The sequence below is a fragment of the Ailuropoda melanoleuca genome, chromosome 7, assembly GCF_002007445.2.
Source record: "Ailuropoda melanoleuca isolate Jingjing chromosome 7, ASM200744v2, whole genome shotgun sequence".
Classification (NCBI taxonomy): Eukaryota; Metazoa; Chordata; class Mammalia; order Carnivora; family Ursidae; genus Ailuropoda; species Ailuropoda melanoleuca.
Window position 1 is genome coordinate 33437852 of NC_048224.1, and position 20664 is coordinate 33458515.

Sequence of the window (20664 nt, forward strand, 5' to 3'; positions counted from 1 at the left end):
AAGGGAGGGAGGAAGAGGAAGGGAGGAAGAGAGGAAGGGAGGAAGGGAGGAAGAGAGGAAGGGAGGAAGGGAGGAAGAGAGGAAGGGAAGAAGAGAGGAAGGGAGGAAGAGAGGAAGGAAAGAAGGAGAACAAGAACAAAAGAACAAATGTCTGGTTCATTCTATCCGGTGGCTCTGGCAGAAGACTCCGATTTCTTCCACAGTGGCTTAGGGCTCCAAAAGCAAGTGTTCCAAGAGCAGGGAAGTGGAAGTTGGTATGCTTTTTAGAGGCCTGGGCTCAAAAACTGGCACAGTGCCACATCTTTAATATTTTGTCAGTCATAGCAAGCATATAACCTGCTCAGAACTCAAACGGAGGCAACGTTTTGATAAAAGTGTGTAAGAATCTTCAGCCTTCTTAATGTGCTACATGTCTCTTATCAAAAATCATTTCCATATGTATTTTGAAAAATCATTATGCTAATTACAATTAACTGATCATTGTGATTTTTCCAAATCTTTTTTTCCAGGCAAGGATTTATTAGTTAAGAGATTAAACATCTTTCAAGGCCCCTGCCTTGTCTTCTTCAGTCAGCATTTATGTGTCTCATATCCAATGTGTGCATTTATTTTTTATAATTATATTCATAAATGAATTCGTAATTCTTCAATAAACCTTAAAGCACCTTGTCTTCTACATCTTTAATAATTTCTCTCGGAGAAAAAAGGGAAAATTTGGATACAGAAATGGACACAGGAAGAACACCATGCTAGGATAAGGCAGAGATCGAGGTAATCCTTCTCAAAACAAGGAATGCCAAAGATTGCCAGCAAACCATCAAAAGGTAGGTAAGAGACATCAAACAGATTCTCTCATAGCCCTCAGAAGGAGTCAAGCCTGCCAACACTTCAATCTTAGACTTATAGCCTCCAGAACTGTGAGATAGTACATTTCTGTTGTTTAAGCCACCCAGTTTGTGATACTTTTTTGCAGCAGTGCTAGCAAACACTTCTTTGAAGTCATTGATTTGAAACAATAGTGTCTGTCTTGTCAAGACAGGCCATTACCACACTCCCTCCCCCACTGAAATCATACTATGGGACAGCAGAACCTTGAGTTCTGCTTTGACTGAAGCTTGAAAAATCACTTACCATTGAAATCAACTCTGTATCTTATCTTGCTGGCTTGTGATTACACAACCCAGAAGCCAGGGTAGCAGGAAAGCACAGGTGCTCCTCATAGTGCTTTCCTATTGCTTACCCTAAGCAATGGCAAGGCCAGACAGCGGTTGACTGATACACTACAGAGATTAACGTAAGAGTTATTAATGAGTTCAAGGGCGGGAATGAATCATTTTCCTTATTTCTATTCCCCATAGCCTCTAGCTCAATGCTGAGCACAGAACTATTATTTAGTACTTAATCTTTGATAAATGATACTATCAGCTCTCTTCAACAGTTTATTTTTGTTTTGAAATCTTATGAATAAGAAATACAAGTAAAACAACTTGTTTTCAGTACATGTAGATATCAATAACAATAGGTACAAAAAACAGTGAATTTCTGTTTTCTTTCTGAGAGCTTTTCAGTAGGGCGGCCTCAAAGACAGACAAGCTAGTCTCTGTCGCCATCTAGAGAAAATAGAGGATTACAACAGTATAGAGCTTAAATTCAAACTCTGTCCTTCTGAAGGCATGGTTAAGACTATACTTAGAAAAATGCAGGAATATAGAGTTCACACCTAGAGCTGCTTCCTGTAACTCCGCCAGGTAGGCCAGTGTATGCTTTCACTGTTTGTTGCCTTGTGCCTGTTTGCAGGATCATGACCTCTGTGATTAACTATTTATTAATTTAACAAATCTCTTTGCACCCACTACTATATTCCAGGCACTCTAATAGTAATCAAAAGTGGTATAAAACACCTTACCCACAAAATAGTCAATCATGTGATATAAGGAAGTCTGACTTAAATGTCTGTTTCAATTAATGTATTTTGCTCTTGCCTTATGCTATCAAAAATAATCAAAATCCCACCCATTTGTGGTTACGCTATTCACTAATAGTTCTCCCTCTGTCCATTTGGATCCATTATTGATTGCTTTCATCTCCCTGGACTTTCTAACCCCTTGGCTTTGCCCCCATGTTCCTGGTTAGGCTGAAAGCGACCTTTTGTTTGATGAACTTTTGGCCATACTTCTTTGACTTGGCTCCTCAGAAATTTATTTTTTCTTTTTAAGATTTTATTTATTGATTTAGACAGAGACAGAGAGAGAAAGAAATTGCACAGTGCAGGGAGGGGCAAAGGGAGAGGGAGAGAGAGAATATTAAGCAGACTCCGTGCTGAGCACGGAGCCCGATGTGGGGCTCAATCTTGTGACCCTGAGATCGTGACCTGAGCCAAAATCAAGAGTCAGATACTTAACTGACTGAGACACCCAGGCATCCCTAAGAAATTTTTCTTAAACATGATTTTTTTTTAACTCTAGCTTCTATGCCAGCCTTAGAGAATCCTGACAAACGAAAAATTATACTGGGAAGCAAAAATGACACCCATCAACCCCTGGGCCTGAGGTACCTGTCCAGTGCAGATGAGACAATGCCTTCTTAACTGTTTAGGAAATGCAGCACAAACCAGTGTGCACCCAGCTGTCAAATATGACCCCTACACTTGCCTAAAGCATCTGTTTTGCTGGTGTCCCACCTCAAGAAATGTGCTGGAAAGCTATCAGGTAGGCGTGCTCCCTGCCACCAAGAAAGAAAACTCACTACTACTTGGGGAGCAGGTCAGTATGGATTTTGGTGAGCAATTTACTTCACAGGACCCCCAGATTTTTCCTACATACCTGTATAAGCTTTAATAAGGCCCTAAGTATGTTCCTGAAGAATTGTAGAATTTCCAGGTGCCTAGTGATCATACCTTCTGTTATGGGCTGAATGATGCCTCCCCAAATTGTTAAGCTGATGTCCTAACATCCAGTACCTCAGAATGTGACCATATTTGGAGATAGGGTTTTTAAAGGGATAATCAAATTAAAATGAGTTCATTAAGGTGGGTCCTAATTCAATATAACCAGTGTCCTTATAAGGAGAAGAAATTTGGACACATAGAGAGGCACTAGACAGGTACATTCAGAGAGACAACCACATGAACACACACAAAGAAAACAGCCATCTGCAAGCCAAGGAGAAAGGCCTCAGGGTAGGCCTCCTCAGGGGAGAAACCAATTTTACCAGCACCTTAATCTTGGACTTCCAGCCTCCAGCACTGGGAAAAAATAAATTTCTGTTGGTTAAGCCACCTGGTCTGTGATATTTTGTTATGGCAGCCTACCAAACTAATTCATTCTCCTATGGAATAACCCCAATCTTGGTTCAATGCTCTTTCCTCTCCAGAAAATTTGGCTCCACGGAGTCTTCAACTTGAGTAACTGCTCTACTTCTTAGAAGATGAGGTTGTCTTTCCCTTGATCTTAACTCTTCTTTGGGGAGGCATAAAGATTTTTCAAGCAGACTTAGGTCCAGTCAGCAATAAATGATTGCCTTCTTTAGGAGAGATTAGTAAAGTATCAAATTCCCTCAGCCCCAAATATTTGTCACATCATTTCCCTCATAATTTAACGATGCACAAGGATCCTCCTGAGATCCCTTGAAAGGGGCTGTCCAGTCCGCCCCCGCCCCCGACAGTGTCCTTTATCATTACATCTTTCATATTGCTCCCAGCAATCTTTAGAATGTGTCAAAATAAGACATTAATTAAGCATCTGCAAGGCCACAGTATGATCTCAGCTGAGAGTTCATTTTACCCTTCTCCCAATTTTCTTAGATTATGTTCAACTATGGTGTTCTGTCTAACTCCCTGAATCAAGTTATACTGTAAAGTGAACACCAGATGATGTTATATCTCAGGACTCAAACTTGCCCCATTTATTTTTATTGTCAGAGTTTTAATTTCAGCCTTATAATTCCTTCTCCCCAATAACACCAAAGTGATTTTTCTTAAAAATAAGAAGCATAATCATATTGCTTTTCTTCCAGTTAAAAAAAAAATCCTTCTACAGTACCTAAAACATGGGCTATGAAGCTCCTAAATTAGCATAGGCTACTTCATCTGACCATTCCAATTTTATCACCTGCAACTCCCTCTTTGGCATTCAGTGACAGATCACACCAATCTACTTACCTTTTCCTGAATGCAAAATGACATTTTACAACTCTAAGTTTAAATATATGTCATTCTCCTTGCCTGGAAGGCTTTTCTCTCACGTATGCATCTGGCTGCCCTTAATAACCTCCCAAACTCATCTCTAGTATGAACTCTTCCAGAAACTCCTTTGTAACCCATTCCCAGACCGTAGCAAAGGTTACTCATTCACTCCCATGCCTCACAAATTACTCTATCTTTACATTCCATTTCCCTAATTAGTCTGAGAAGATGCTAAGAAAAGGGCTTATACCTTTACCATCTTCTGATCACCAGCACCTAGCACAGTAATTGAAAATTGGTAAGTGTTAATTACATGATTTATTCAAGATCAAAACAGAGCAGGAGAAGCATGCTCTATAGGTGTTTGCTGGTTTGCTTGCTTTGGTGGGGGGTGTAGTTAGGGATGAGAGTATTAAAAATGTTTTTGCAGTGCCTGGATCATCTAGGTAGGAGCTCCTCAGTCCAACAGCTTTTGTGCCCAAGTATTGGTAAGGATGCAAAGAAGTTGGAACCCTTGTACTCTATTGGTGAGAATGTAAAATGGTGCAGCCATTAAGGAAAATATTATGAAGATTTCTCAAAGAATTAAAATAGAACTATGATATGACCCAGCAATCCCACTCCTGGGCATACATCTAAAAAAATTTAAAGCAAGATCTCAAAGCAATATCTGTACACTCCTGTTTAATGCAACATTATTTACAACAGCCAAGAGGAGGAAACTACCCAAGTGCTCATCAACAACTGAAAGTATAAAAGAAATGTGGTATATACATACAAGGGAATATTATGCAGCATTAAAAGAGAAGGAAATCCTGTCACATGCCACAACATTAATGGACCTCAAGGATATTATGCTTGGTAAAATAAGCCAGTCACAAAAGGACAATTACTGTATGATTTACATTTATATGAAGAAATCAAAATCATAAAAGCAGAATGTAGTTGGTTGCCAAGGAGTAGTGGTGGTGAGGGGGGATTAGTGAAGAGTGAGTACAGAGTTCCAGTCTTGCAAGATGAAAAAGTTCTAGATATTTATTGCACAATAATGTGAATATACATAACACAACTGAACTGTACACTTGAAATGGGTAAGATGATAAAGTTAACCAATTTTGCCATGATTAAAAATAAAAATATGATCTATATCAATCCTTTCCATTTAGAGACAAGAAAAAAAGAGGCTGAATGTGGGGATATATCCAGGACAAAACGGCAAGATAAAGTCAGTTAAAAGGCAGAATGTCCCCCTCCTGAGATCAAGAACAAGGCAAGCACATCCACTACCACAACTTCCATATAACATTGTACTGGGTGTCCTGGGCAGTGTAATAAGGCAAGAAAAATAAATAAAAGGCATTACAATTGGAAAGAAGGAAACCGTCTTTATTCACAGACTGTGTATGTACACAACTACAAAAAATTCCAAGGAATCCACAAAATAACTAATAAAATTACTGTGAGAATTTACCTAAGCTATCAGGATATGTCAGATCACACAAACCAGTTGCATTTCTATTTACCAATAATAAACAATTGGAAAATATATTTTTAAACATCATTTGAAATAGATTAAAAATAAAAATAACAAAATTAATAGAAGATGTTTAAGACTTTTATACTAAAAGCTGAAAGCACTGTAGAAACAAATTAAGGAAGACCTATTACAGAGATATCTTTGTCATGAATTAAGAGTCAATATTAAGTTATCAATTCTTCCCAAAGTGATTTACAGATTAATGCCGTTCCATTCAAAATCTAGACAGAGATTTTAGAGAAACTGCCAAGATGATTCTAAAACTGACGTGGAAATGAAAGGACCTAGAAAAGCCCAAACAATTTTTTAAAAGAATGAAGTTGGAAGATTATACTATTGTCTTATTAACCTTATTATAAACCTATAATAATCAAGTCACTTGGTATTGACATAAAGTAAAACAAATCAATGGAACAGGACAAAGGTGTGCAGAAAGAAACCCACACATATATGATCAATAGATTTTCAACAAAAATGCTAAGGTAATTCAATGGGGAAAGGATAGTTTTTTCCATAAATAATGCTCTATATCTCACACCATACACAACAATGGATTTGAAATAGGTCATAGACCTAAACATAAACATACAACCTATAAAACTGCCCACAGACACAGAATATCATTTTTACCATTGAAAAGGCAAAGATTTATTAGATAGAATCCAAAAATATCTCCACCTAAAAGAAACATTCAAACCCTCCTTTCATTATGTTTTGATGTTACCATCCACAGATGTCCTTTATTATGCTTTGAAAGTATCCTATTGTTGTTGTTAGGTGCTATTTTTAATTTTCTCCCAGCTTTACATAGGTACAATTGACAAGTAAAAGGTATGTCTTTATGGTGTACAATGTAATGTTTTTAAATGCATAAACATTGTGAAATGATTACCATGATCATGCTAATTAACACATCTATCACCTCATACTTATTTTTGTGTGTGCATATGCAGAGTGAACATTTAAGATTTACTCTCTTAGCCATTCCAAGTGTAAAGTATGATATTATTCACTATATTCACCATGTTGTATATAAGATCTCTAGAACTTACTCATCCTGCGTAACTGAAACTTTGTATCATTTCCTCATTTCCTCATATCCTCTAACCTAGAGCCCCTGCTTAGCACCATTCCACTCTATGATTCCATGGTTCAACTTTTTTAGATTCCGCACATAAGTGAGACAAGTATTTGACTTTCTGTGTCTGGCTTATTTCACTTAGTACAATGTCCTTGAGATTCATCCTAATTTAAAATGTAACAAGATTTCTTTTTCTTTTAAGGCTGAATAATATTCAGTTTTATGAATATACCATAATTTCTTTATCTGTTCATCTGTTGATAGACATTTAGGTGGATTCCATCCTTTACTATTGTGACTAATGCTACAATAAACATGGGCGTGAAGAAGATATCTCATTGAGATACTGATTTCATTTCCTTTCTACCATGTGATCCAGAAGTGGGATTGCTGGATCATATGGCAGTACTATTTTTAATTTTTTGAGGAACATCCATACTATTTTCCATAATGGCTGTACTAATTTGCATTCCCACTAACAGTGCACAAGCATTCCTTTTTCTCCATATCCTCACCAATACTTATCTTTATTAATAGTCATTCTAACAAATTAAGGTGATAGCTCAATAATAGCGCTTTTTTTAAGCTTTTATTTATTTATTTATTTATTTATTTATTTGACAGAGAGAGAGAGGGAACACGAGCAGGGGGAGTGGCACAGGAAGAAGCAGTCTCCCAGTGGAGGAGCCCGACGAGGGGCTCGATCCCAGGACTCCGGGATCACGCCCTGAGCTGAAGGCAGACTTAATGACTGAGTCATCCAGGCGCCCCTCAATAATAGCTTTTTAACGGTTTTTATTTAAATTCCAGTTATTTGACATATGGCGTAAAATTAGTTTCAGGTATACAATTTAGTGATTCAACACTTCCATACAATACAGAGCACTCATGACTACAAGTGCACTCCTTAATCCCCATTACCATTTAACCCACCCCTCCACCTGCCACCCCTCTGGTAACCACCAGTTTGTTCTCTGTACTTATGATACACATTTCTCTGATGTTAATGATGTTGAGCATTTTTTCATATACCTATCGGCTATCTGTATGTCTTTATTGGAAAAAAAATGTCTATTCAGGTCCTTTGCCCATTTTTAAATTGGGTATTTGTTTCCTGAGTTGAGTTCCTAATATAATTTGGATATTAACTCCTTATTATATGTATGGTTCACAAATATCTTCTCACTTTCCATAGGTTAACTTTTCACTCTGTTGATTGTTCTTTGCTGTGTGGAAACTTTTTAGTTTGATAAAATGCCATTTTTCCATTTTTTGCTTTTGTTGCCTGGAGTCATAACCAAAAATCATTGTCAAGACCAACATTAAAAACTTTCTATGTTTTCCACTAGTAGTTTTATAGTTTCGAGTCTTATATTTAAGTCCTTAATCCCTTCTGAGGTGATTTAAGCATATGGTCTGAGGTAAGGGTCCGATTCATTCTTCTGCATGTGGATATCCAATTTTAAGGACACCATTTATTTTTTTATTATGTTCAATTAGCTGAAAACTTCCCTAATCTGGGAGAGAAACAAGCATTTGTGTCCAAGAGGCAGAGAGGACCTCTCTCAAAATAAATAAAAATAGATCAACAACCCGACATATAATAGTGAAGCTTGCAAATCTTACAGCCAAAGAAACTATCCTGGGAGAGGAGGTTCCTTACGTATGGCGGGAGGAACATCAGAATAAAATCAGACCTATCCACAGAAACCTGACAAGCCAGAAAGGGCTGGCAAGACATATTCAGGGTATTAAATGAGAAGAACATGCAGCCAAGAATACTTTATCCAGTGAACACCACTTATTGATGAGACTATCCTCTCCTCATTTTATAATCTTGGCACCTTTGTTAAAGATCAATTAGCTGTAAGTGCATGAATTTATTTATGGTTTCTCTTCTGTTCCTGTTGTTCCATAGGTCTGCTTTTTATGCCAGCACCATGCTGTTTTAATTGCTACAGCTTTGTAGTATATTTTGAATTCAGGAAATGTGTTGTTTCCAGCTTTGTTTTTCTCAAGATTGGTTTGGCTATTTGAGATCTTTTGTGGTTCCACAGAAATTTTAGGATTTTTTTTTCTATTTCTGTGAAAAATGCCATTGGAATTTTAACAGGGATTTCATTGAATGTATAGATTGCTTTGGGTGGTATGGACATTATAACAATATTAATCCTTCCAATCCATGAGTATGTATATCTTTACATTTATTTGCATCTTTTTCAATTTCTCTAATCAATTTCTTTAATTTTTAGTGTACATATATTTCACCTCCTTGGTTAAATTTATTCTTAAGTATTTTATTATTTTTAATGGTATTATAAGTGGAATTGTTTTCTTAATATCCCTTTCTAACAGTTCATTATTATATATAGAAATGCAACAGACTTTTGTACATTGATTTTGTATCCTGAAACCTTACTGAATGTGTTTATTAGTTCTAACAGTTTTTTGGTGTAGTCTTAAGGGTTTTCTATATGTAAGAAAATGTCATCTACAAACAGACAATTTTCATTCTTCCTTTCCAGTTTGGATGCCTTTTATTTCTTTTTCTTATCTAACTGCTCTTGCAATGACCTCCAGTACTACACTGAATAGAAACGGCAGGACTGGGCACGCTTGTCTTGTTCCTGGTCATGAAGGAAAAGCTTTCAGCTTTTCACTATTGAGTATGAAGTTAGCTGTGGACTTGTCACATGTGGCCTTTATTATATTGAAGTACATTCTTTATAGTTTGTTGAGAATTTTTATCATGAAACAGTGTTGAATTTCATCACATATTTTTTTCTGCATCTATTGTGATAATCATCAGGGGCTGGCCTATATGTTGGGCTGTAGCTGCCTGCCTGACACTGGGGTAGACATGGAAGCTAGGTCCATAAAGGCAGGCATTCAGCCTGGGGCCCCAGGGCCTGCTAGCATTGTGGTGGCCAGGAGTGTTGTTTTGGGGGAAAGCTTGGAGCCCTAGGACACAAGTGCCAGCCTGGGTGCCCTCTGTTGGGGTTCACAGTTAAGTTGGATACTACTTCACTCTTCCTCCCCCTAGAGTGTCTCTATGCATTGCACTGCTCAGGCTTGAGGAAAGGATGACATGGGTAATGTGAACACGTTGTTCTTACCCTCTTCAATGTATCCTTTCTTATTTCTGGGCTGGGTTTCAATAGAAATCTGGAAGTATTTACTAATCCATAATCTCTCACCTGAAATCCTTAGCTCTTGTAAAGGTATTTTCATTTGTGCACAGTTGTTCAAACTTATGTTTCTGTGAGAGTACAAACTCTGAAAACTACTATTTCACCATCTTGCTGATGTCCCTGTGGAAGTATCCTTTTATTGCTAGCTTGCTGAGAGTATTTTATTTTATCATAAATAGGGTTTGCATTTTTCCATGGAGGTTCAGGATTTCTCTTCTTTTCAGTGTGCTTTGAGGTATCTCCAAAGAAGAAGTGTGGTTTGGTGCTTTATACTTAGTGGGGGAGTCAGATCAGCCACCTTCCTCAGTCTTAGCCACTGTTTCCCTCTAAATCGTTGTGGGGAGGCCCTAAAGTACAGTTCTCTTCTAGGCATAATGAGACCAGCTTTGTACCACCTTACAAGCCTTGGCCTACAGAAATCGAACAAGTAAGATGGGAATTATATTGGATAAAGGAATTCAGAGGGAAATGGAACTCTGGGGCCAGATGTCAGCCTCTTCCTCCTTTTGCTTCAACCATTTGTAATATGGCTGCAGTGAATCTTGTCTAAATGAGGGGAGAAAGGCAAGAACACTGCTGTAGTCAAACAAGGAAGGAAACAGTGACAAGAGGAAGTAAATGCAAGAAAGGAAGAGGATTCAAGAAACAAAACTATAGAAGAGAGAAAAGTCTAAAATCTGTAAGTACCTACTATATATTAGTAGGTTGCTTTACATAAAATATCTCTATTCCTCATAACAACCTTGATAAAGAAATATTATCATTGCTTTTTTACAAATAAGCTGAATCTCAATAAGATCACCAACTTTCCCTAGATGACAAAACAGAAGTGGTGAAGTGGGAAGTATTTGTAAGCACTAAAGCCTTACTTAGCCTTTCCTATGCACCAAGCTGTCCTATAGTTAAAGATGTGAATCATTCCAGAGCCTTGAAGGTTACATCCCTGTGGGAGCAGAGTAAATAGAAGACCTTAAGACTATATTCTGTTTGTAATAAACCAAACAGTGAGGAGGGGATTCCTGGATTTTTTTTTTATCTTGGCAATAGTTCAAATTTATTACCTTCTCTGAGAATGAAAACATATTTGATGTAATTTAGTAATAGGCATGATTACAGTCTGTTACTAAAAAATAAGGCATTCAATCACAATTGCACAGTGATGAAACTAGCAGCATGTGTTCTCCACACCACCACACACTACTCACAATTAGTCTCTTATTCAGAAAACAGAAAATTGTGAACAGAGATTATAAAAATCACTCAAATAAATAGAGCATTCGCTGGATTTCTGAAGGATCAAGACACCTTTATATAGTGAATCTGTCTTCTCAAAATGTTTCTACCTTGAAAGAAGTGTTCTTTAAACAAATTGGCCCTTCATGTTCCACGAAGAACATTTACGTTCATCTTAACTTTGAGCTATGATGAGCAATGGAAGAGTTATTTAAACTCTCCTTCTTCCATCTTCGGTGGGCTCCACATCAAGTATAATCATATTGTACATATTATGAAACCCTCCGTAGTGTAAAGAAGAAACTGAAAGGGGCACCTGGGTGGCACAGCAGTTGGGCGTCTGCCTTCGGCTCAGGGTGTGATCCCGGCGTTATGGGATCGAGCCCCNTTAGTGTAAAGAAGAAACTGAAAGGGGCACCTGGGTGGCACAGCAGTTGGGCGTCTGCCTTCGGCTCAGGGCGTGATCCCGGCGTTATGGGATCGAGCCCCACATCAGGCTCTTCCACTATAAGCCTGCTTCTTCCTCTCCCACTCCCCCTGCTTGTGTTCCCTCTCTCGCTGGCTGTCTCTGTCTCTGTCGAATAAATAAATAAAATCTTAAAAAAAAAAGAAGAAACTGACAACAATATTTATTCCTATTAACTTATTTAAATTAGCCAGATTGACTAATTTTATAACACAATCAGAAGCAGAGCAAAGTTCACCTTCCCAAAGACAGTGTGGACAGGAACATGTTTATTTCTTGTTTGAATAACACTTCAATTAGAACAGACAAGCTACTGACTATAATTGGATCTATGGGACATTATCCCTGGAGTTTCAGAATCTTAATACTGCACAAATAGATTTCTAAATATAATTTACTGTATGAATTGAAAACTTCTCACAAGCAACAAAAAACATAAATTGCCTTATAGTGCCAATAGCTGGTCCTTTGGAGGATGTTTCTGGAGCACAGATGCCAGGCCACTCCAGCTATATGAAAGGAATTTCTATATATGTCTACCACCATGAGAATATCTGTCATCATATTCCTGGGTTTGAGATGGAAACTGCAGACCTGTGTTGAAAGTTCAAGGCTTTCAGTTAATTAATCTATGACTGCAGAAATTTATAACTTTTTTTTCCCTCACTGAATCTCTCAAATTATTTTGGATAGAACTCTACGGGTGACAGAAGAAACGATGAGCTTGGGAAGCAGAACAGTTCCTAAGCAGGAAGACTGTTACCAAACTAGGGGAAGAAAATCATTCTAATGTTTCAGGTAAATGGATGACTTATCCACAGATAAGTTACAAATATGGTTTCAGAAAAGAAAAGAATGCGTAAGATTATTTCTTTCCTCAATCTCTCATGATGTTTATGAATTAAACCTCCCTCTTCCCAACACTGCCAAAAAAATATTGTATAAAAAATAACAGCTTGAAGATTTATCTGTTGACTTCCTGCTTGAAATTTTCCTAATTAATGACAAATTCCTTCAAACATATATTACTAATACTATCACCAAACTAGAGAAGCATTTAACTGCATAGACTACAAATCTATAGCATAGACCACAAGTTCATAGGAAGAAAAAATGCCAGAAAATATGAAGGGAGATGATCTTATGTTTTACATATAATACGTGATGTTAATTCTTCTATACATATACACAAATGAATATGACATTATAAAATGTTCCAGGCAAATTTGACATCTGTAAAAATTTTTTTCTTCCTGGGATTTTCCCACTACCCCAAAGTTGAGGTCATTGTATTTGTGCTGTGCTTGCTGATGTACCTGATCACCCTGCTGGGTAATATAATTCTGATCTCCATCACCATCCTGGATTCCCACCTACACAAACCCATGTACTTCTTCCTCAGCAACCTCTCCTTTTTAGACATCTGGTACACCTCTTCTGCACTCACTCCAATGCTGGCGAACTTTGTTTCAGGGAAAAACACCATCTCGTTCTTAGGGTGTGCTGCTCAGATGTACTTTTCTCTTGCCATGGGTTCCACTGAGTGTGTGCTCCTGTCCATGATGGCGTATGACCGGTATGTGGCCATCTGCAACCCCCTGAGGTACCCCATCATCATGAACAAGAGCGTCTGTGTGCAGATTGCGGCTGGCTCCTGGGTGACAGGCTGCCTCACCACCCTGGTGGAAGCAGTATCTGTGCTGCAGCTCTCTCTGTGCGGTCATAACATAATCAATCATTTCGCTTGTGAAATTCTGGCTGTCTTGAAACTGGTTTGTGTGGACACCTCCATGGTGGAATTAATCATGCTGGTGATCACCATACTTCTCCTTCCCATGACAATGCTTCTAATTTGTATATCTTATGCATTCATTCTCTCCAACATCCTAAGAATCAGCTCAGTGGATGGTCAAAGCAAAGCCTTTTCAACATGCACAGCCCACCTGACTGTGGTGGTTTTGTTCTATGGGACAGCTCTCTCCATGTACCTGAAGCCCTCAGCTGTAGATTCACAGGAAATAGATAAATTTATAGCTTTGGTATATGGTGGATTAACCCCCATGTTGAATCCTATCATCTATAGTCTACGGAACAAAGAGGTAAAAGCAGCTGTGAAGAGACTGCTGATTCGAAATCCCTTTTATACTGTGTTAATTTCTGCCCTCAATAATATTGGAGCAAGCACACTCATCTGAATAATCTCCAAGATTATCCAGAAAGCTGCAAAATAGCTGGTATAAACCAAACCCTGGAAAATACTCAATTTTTATAGTTCAACATTAAGTTCAATACCTTCATTTATCTTGTAAATAAAACTGAAATTAATGAACCACTTAGGCAGAATGAATTATGTTTCCAGAAAAGTATTTAACATTCATTGAATATTAATATAACATTAAAGTTATACAATTTCTTACTGTTTCCTATTTGACTTGGTATACATGTAAGAGTCAACTTTAGCATCACTATGGCAATAACTAATACACCAAGAGTGTAAAATTTTAAGCCTAGTAAATTTTGAAATAATTTCTCCTTACATGATTTGCAATTATATGTGAATTTATGAAGAAATAGATTTTTTTCATAAGTGTCAATACAATTTGAGGTATAATACGTCATAATTCATAAAACCAAAACACTATCAATTTTAGAACTTCTCCCAGTTTCTAAATGTTAAAATGTGAAAAATATGGTTTTAGATTTGATGAAGTATAGCATTGTTTATTTGGGATTCATGTGTATGTGGGGAATGAATAAATGTGCAAAGATATCATAACAAGGGTTTGTACAATTATAATCCTGCATATGAGGTGGAGTAAAGAAACAGCTTTTGGGATATCTTGAAATATTTATGGTAATAAGGTCAGAATATTCTCATATTAAACTTTGAATGTTTCAGTGAATTCATCAACACATACACATACCATGTTACTATTTAGAGCATGCTAAATTGACCCATTAAGGCTGAGAAAGAAAAGATTCCTATGATTTATGAATGTACTCACATATTGTGGGAAAACATTCATGGATATATTTATTATATGTGAGCAAAATTACATAAATTATAATTTTATTAATATTGCATATTGATGAGTTTTTCTTTGTCTTTTCCACCTTCCCTGGAGCTGGGGAATAATGAAGCCAATGTGTACACATAACTTCCTTTCCTCTTCATAAGAGAAGTATTTTTGGACATACATGGCTGATGACTTTATTATATGGAACAAGTGACTCTTGCTAGCATAGATATAATCTCCCTGAGTTTTAGATTTAAAGAAGATGGAACAATTATAGATAATTATTGCAGAGGGTCTCCCTGAACAAGTCAGAGTTTGCAAGGAATGATTCAGTTGAGAGTGAATGGGCTGATGATGGAAACTTGGGGAAAAAAATTCAGAGCAGAAACTGTGCTGGTTCTTAATACAAGTACCCTTAGAATATATGAGTATATATAACTTTTTCTTTCTCAGAAAATAGATGCCCAATGCTGTTAATTCAGAATCTCTCCAACAGTAGGAACTGGGAATTTGTATCATAAATAAAAGCAGCGTAGTTATTCTGATTTTCATCCTTATTTACACAGTTCACTACCAGACAACAATGACTACAGTGTAATGTTGTTATTTGGTTGAAGAGGAGGAAGGAATGTTAACCCTATTACCTACCCAATCTCTATAATTATTTACAACAAACACTGATTTCAAGTAATCACAAACATTGAGCCTATTCATATTCATCTTATTTATTTATATGGGTGAAAAGAAAATCTATAAATAAGGTATTGAAATTAAAGTCGTATTCCTCATTAGTTCCAGTAGGCATATGATATCTTCTTCAATAACTTTTGTCTATCACTGTTTCTGAGGAATGTGGATTAGCTAATTATTGCCTGTGAAGTAAGCCAACCAGCTGCCTGTAGGCAAAACCCAATAAAATGGCCCTATCCCACCTAGTTGGATGACCATATGCCTAGAGAGGGTCCTGAGATTTCAGGGCCTTTTGCAAGAATCATCTTGTCTAAACAACTAGATCCAGGATTGAGTAAACTTCTGCATGGTTCAAGTATGTTTTGTTTGCTGTCTTCCAAAACTGGAATTGTATATGTAATCTTAAATCGTATTTTGATTACTTCTTCATTACTCTATATTCCATGATGAGCAGCCTCCACTGCTACAACGTTCTTCATCAAGAGGTCAAATAGTTCATTAGAATGAAGCTTACAAAATTGCGACATATTCCAGTCCTGCTTCTCTGAGGTAACACGCAGTTCACATTTTGCAGTACTCATATTCAGTGTCGTTGGATGTTTCACTCTCACAGGTGCTTAATTTCAACAGATGTTGAACAGTAACTTCAGCTCTTTGTGGAAAACTTACTATTTTAACTTTCAGAGAGCAACCTTGATTCCAAGTTCTTAAGGAGTGTCTCACTGTGACCCTCACCCATGTACTACTTTTAAATATATTCATGTGAGCTCAGAGGAAACACTTGCCTTTGCAATCACCCAGTAAGTGGGAGCTTACCCATGTCACTAGATTTCTAAATGTCTGTCTGATTAAAGGGTTTTTTTTCTTTTTTTTTTTCAGGTTAATAAGGTTTTACATGATTTCTAATGTGGTCTTTTATTTTTCATTTCAGTAATTTCCCATAACCAAAGAACATACTAATACCTGTGCTACTTTACTTGTTTTAAGTTATCCTGAAGCTTTACCAAACAATTCTAAAAATTAAGATTATCTGGAATGCTTGCCTAAAATATCATGTTAATGTTCAACCTAGATCCATCAAGTCAGAATTTCCAGGGGAGAGATCTCCATAAGAGACTCTTAACTATAGGGAACAAACTGAGGGTGGCTGGAGGGGAGGTAGGTGAAGAGATAGGCTAAATGAGTGATAGGCATTTTAAGGAAGGCACTTGTAATGAGCACTGGATGTTACATGCAAGTGATGAATCACTAAATTCTATCCCTGAAACTAATACTACACTATATGTTAACTAACTTGAATTTAAATAAAATCTGGAGGGGGGCCTGGGTAGCGCAGTCATTAAGCGTCTGCCTTCGGCTCAGGGCGTGATCCCGGCATTTCGGAATGGAGCCCCACATCAGGCTCCTCCGCTGGGAGCCTGCTTCTTCCTCTCCCACTCCCCCTGCTTGTGTTCCCTCTCTCGCTGGCTGTCTCTGACACATAAATAAAATTTAAAAATCTTTAAATAAAATCTGGAGGAAAAAAAAGCATTTCCAGGGGAGAGAGCTCTTAATTTGTATGTTTTATAAGACCCAGTCACTTTTTTCATATGAGAATGATGAGAATTCTGACTCAGAGCATTAAATGGAACAGACTGAACCCTATTACTTAATGCTTTTAGAACAAGGGCAGGGAGGGGAGAGATATGTTAAGTGCCAAGGACATAGAATACCACATATCAGAATTGATCAGAATTTAGGGAAAATATGTGTTGTCTGCCAGAGCTTCATTAGAAAGTACCAGGGAAGAATCCATTTAATGATGTGAAAAGTTTGAGTGCAAAACCCTTGGGACTCTGTTCAAAGAAAAGCTGTTTAAACGCAAGGTTTCATTCTGGTTTTTTTACTGCAGCTTTCATTTGTATAGAGAAAAAAGTAAAAAACAAATTCATCAATTTAATTTGAAAAATATATTCTTTTTTTTTTAAGATTTTATTTTTAAGTAATCTCTATACCCAACATGGGCTCAAACTTACAACCCCAAGATCAAGAGTCACACACTCTACTGACTGAACCAGCCAGGCACCCTTGAAAAATATCTTCTAAATATACTGGAGGGATGAGATATTTTAAAGGTGATTTAAATATGCTTAGGTGTTCAAAAAAAAACCCAAAACTTTATCACTTTAACAAGACCTCTTATCAGTAAAGGATAATCACAGCAGGATGATCCTAAAAGCTAGAGTCAAAAAAGCCTAGTTTGAGACCTTAATTTGGCATCCACAGCTCTCTCCTTTAAGATGTGAATCGCGTTTGAATACCACAGTAGTATTAAAAGTTTTCTTAAAATGTCATCTGCATTTTGAGCTAAGATCAGTCTACAGGGGATAATTTTAGAGTCAGGAAGACTTTGGAAACCTATTATAGGAATTTTTGCCCAAGCCACAGTGATAATTATAGAGAAGGTAAGCAATAGTCAAATTCTGGATACATTGACAAGGCAGAGCCAACAGGATTTCCCGAAGGATTGGATATGGGTGACAGAGGAAAAGAAGCACCAAAGATGACTTCAAGGTTTTCAGACTGAAAAGCGGAAAAGGATAGAGGAGGAACTCACTGAAAGAAGAAGGGTATAGCTGGAGTAGTTCTGCAGCAGAATTCCAGGCATTCATTGTAGACACTAGGCGCAAAATGTCTATTAAAAATGACAATAATGCTGAAGAATGAATGTACAAGTCTTGTCATCAGCATGTGAATGGTATTTAAAATCAAGAGAATAGATCAAATCACCAAGGTAGTGAGTATAGATAAAAAGACAAGAGGTTGAGCCCTGGGACATCATATCAGCAATCGTCAGTATTGAAGATCTTTACTTGTCATGCAGCGGTGACAGATGATAGTGCAGCTTCTCCGTGTCTAATTATAGATCTGGGCCCACAACTGTTCACCCTGTCACACAGCTGTCATTCTGTATCTAATTATCATTTTAGTAGCTATATATTTATTCATATAAATTAAAAATATATATCCTAATCATTCCTCTATTCAGGAGTCTTTCTAATCAGTGTCTATTATCACTAATGCTGAAATAAATACCTTCCTATGTTTGATTTTCCCTTCTTTTTGATTATGTCTTAGAGTAAATTCCCAGGGGTGGCTTTACTTCATCAAAGGCAATGAACAATTTTATGGCTTTCAGTAGAAAAGTTTTATGGTTCTTGCTATATATCCCCAAATTACCTTCAAAAGGGGTTATACCAATTTACTTTACATGCTACAACTCTATTAAAATAGGTACTATAACTAAATGAAACTGCAACACTAATTCAACCAAAATCAAATTGTCTAGAACTACAAATTTTTCACAATATATTCTATCTACAACTGTTTTGGTTTTTGTTTTACTTCTCCCATTTAATATACGTCTTCATTTTTCTCATTAAATGATATCTTGTGTAATGGTATCAGTGGGCATTCAGATGGAGTGAATTTGAGAATTCAAATGCAGGGGAATTTGAGAAAAATTGGGCTTACCTTCAGAACTTGAAAGTAGGTATATATAGGACATAGAATAATAGCTAGAACTGTAGTGACTCAAATGTCTGGACTTAAAAGTCACCCTTTGGCTACCTCACAGAGCTGTATGTTGGCATCTGTCCATATGGAGTATGTCAGCAGTAATATTTTGAGAAGCTGAAGCCTTGGAAGTATAATAATTCTGGTTAATGAAGAAATATGAGAATTGGCCATGAAAGTCAATTTCTAATATGGAGTCAAAGAAAAGGTCATTGAAGTTGACAAGATTAAGGTGTAGAAACCATATGACAAGAAAGGAAGATTTTTCAGTTAGATCCAAAACAGGTTATCTCTTAGCACTCCATGATTGGATATCTCTCCCCTATTTAGGAAGAATTGTTAGTGTGCAATACACAGAAAATCATCCCTTGTGGGTTTAGTTTTTTTTTTAATTTTCATCTTTTTTATTATCAATTTAAAGTTCTAAAATCCTACGAGGACAAAATTCCCTTTGACCTTAGAGAAAAGAACTTTATGGGCTCTGCAAACCTTATGTTTGATCTTGTCTCCATCTCTTAATTTACATGTAAGATGCTCAAGAAGAGATTGTGACAAATTTTCTGAAAATGTTAAAGAATTTGTTACACGTTTGTTTTCAAACTTTATACTACTAATTTACTTTCACCTCAAGTTTTAAATATATGTTTATCCTATTATACAGCATGAATAATGCATGAATGTTAGGCATCATTTCTTTTATGCTATTAGTCTCAGGGGCACATGAGTGGTTTACTCACTTAAGCACCTGACTCTTCATTTCGGCTCAGGTCATGATCTCAGGGTCCTGGGATCTACCNAGGCATCATTTCTTTTATGCTATTAGTCTCAGGGGCACATGAGTGGTTTACTCACTTAAGCACCTGACTCTTGATTTCGGCTCAGGTCATGATCTCAGGGTCCTGGGATCTACCCTGCATTGGGTTCCCTGCTCACTGGGGAGTCTGTTTGAGGATTCTCTCCCTCTGCCCATCCCCCTGCTTGCATCTCTTTCTCTCTAAAATAAATAAATAAATCTTTTTTTAAAGTGCTATTAGTTTCCCTTTTGTTGGTGTTGTTTTTATTGTCAAGGAGAGCTTGCACTCAAGTGAGCCCATTAAACATGTTGTTTTCTGCTGTAGGCAGCCCAGTAGATGGTCAACTGGTCATGAGGCAACAGCTTTTCTGGACAATTTCTAAAGTAAGATCTTCACTTTGAGTGAAAAGTTAAGGATGGAAATTTAAGATTTGCTGAAAGCAGAGGCAATCCTGAAGGAAGGACACCTGCATGTCCTCTGGTATAGACAGTGTTTCCATTTCCTTCCTTCCTTCCTTCCTTCCTTCCTTCCTTCCTTCCTTCCTTCCTTCCTTCCTTCCTTCTTTCCTTCCTTCCTTCCTCCTTCCTCTCTCTCTCTCTCCTCTTTCTTTCTTTCTTTGAAGGGAGTAGGGGCAGAGGGAGAGAGAAACCCAAGGAGACTGCAGGTTGAGTGCAGAGCCTAATGTGGGGCTCAATCTCAACACCCTGAGATCACAACATGAGCCAAAACCAAGAGTCGTATGCCAACTAGGCCAACTAGGCCACCCAGGCACCCCATGATTCCATCTTCCAAAATGGTCTTTCTGGGTGTTCCATAATTTCCCTATTCAGCCTAACACTAAGGAGGAAAGGCGCAAAAATTAGTACACCTGAGTCTAATAATTGGAATTTATGTACACTGTTCTACTCTTGTAGTTT

General features: G+C 37.3%; 1 protein-coding gene across 1 annotated transcript; it reads left to right on the plus strand.

Moving 5' to 3' along the window:
* Positions 1–12902: 12902 nt before the first annotated feature.
* Positions 12903–13886, plus strand: LOC100480787 (olfactory receptor 13F1). The gene has a single exon (XM_002929575.2). The coding sequence runs from the start codon at positions 12903–12905 to the stop codon at positions 13884–13886; it is 984 nt and encodes a 327-aa protein (XP_002929621.2).
* Positions 13887–20664: the final 6778 nt, after the last annotated feature.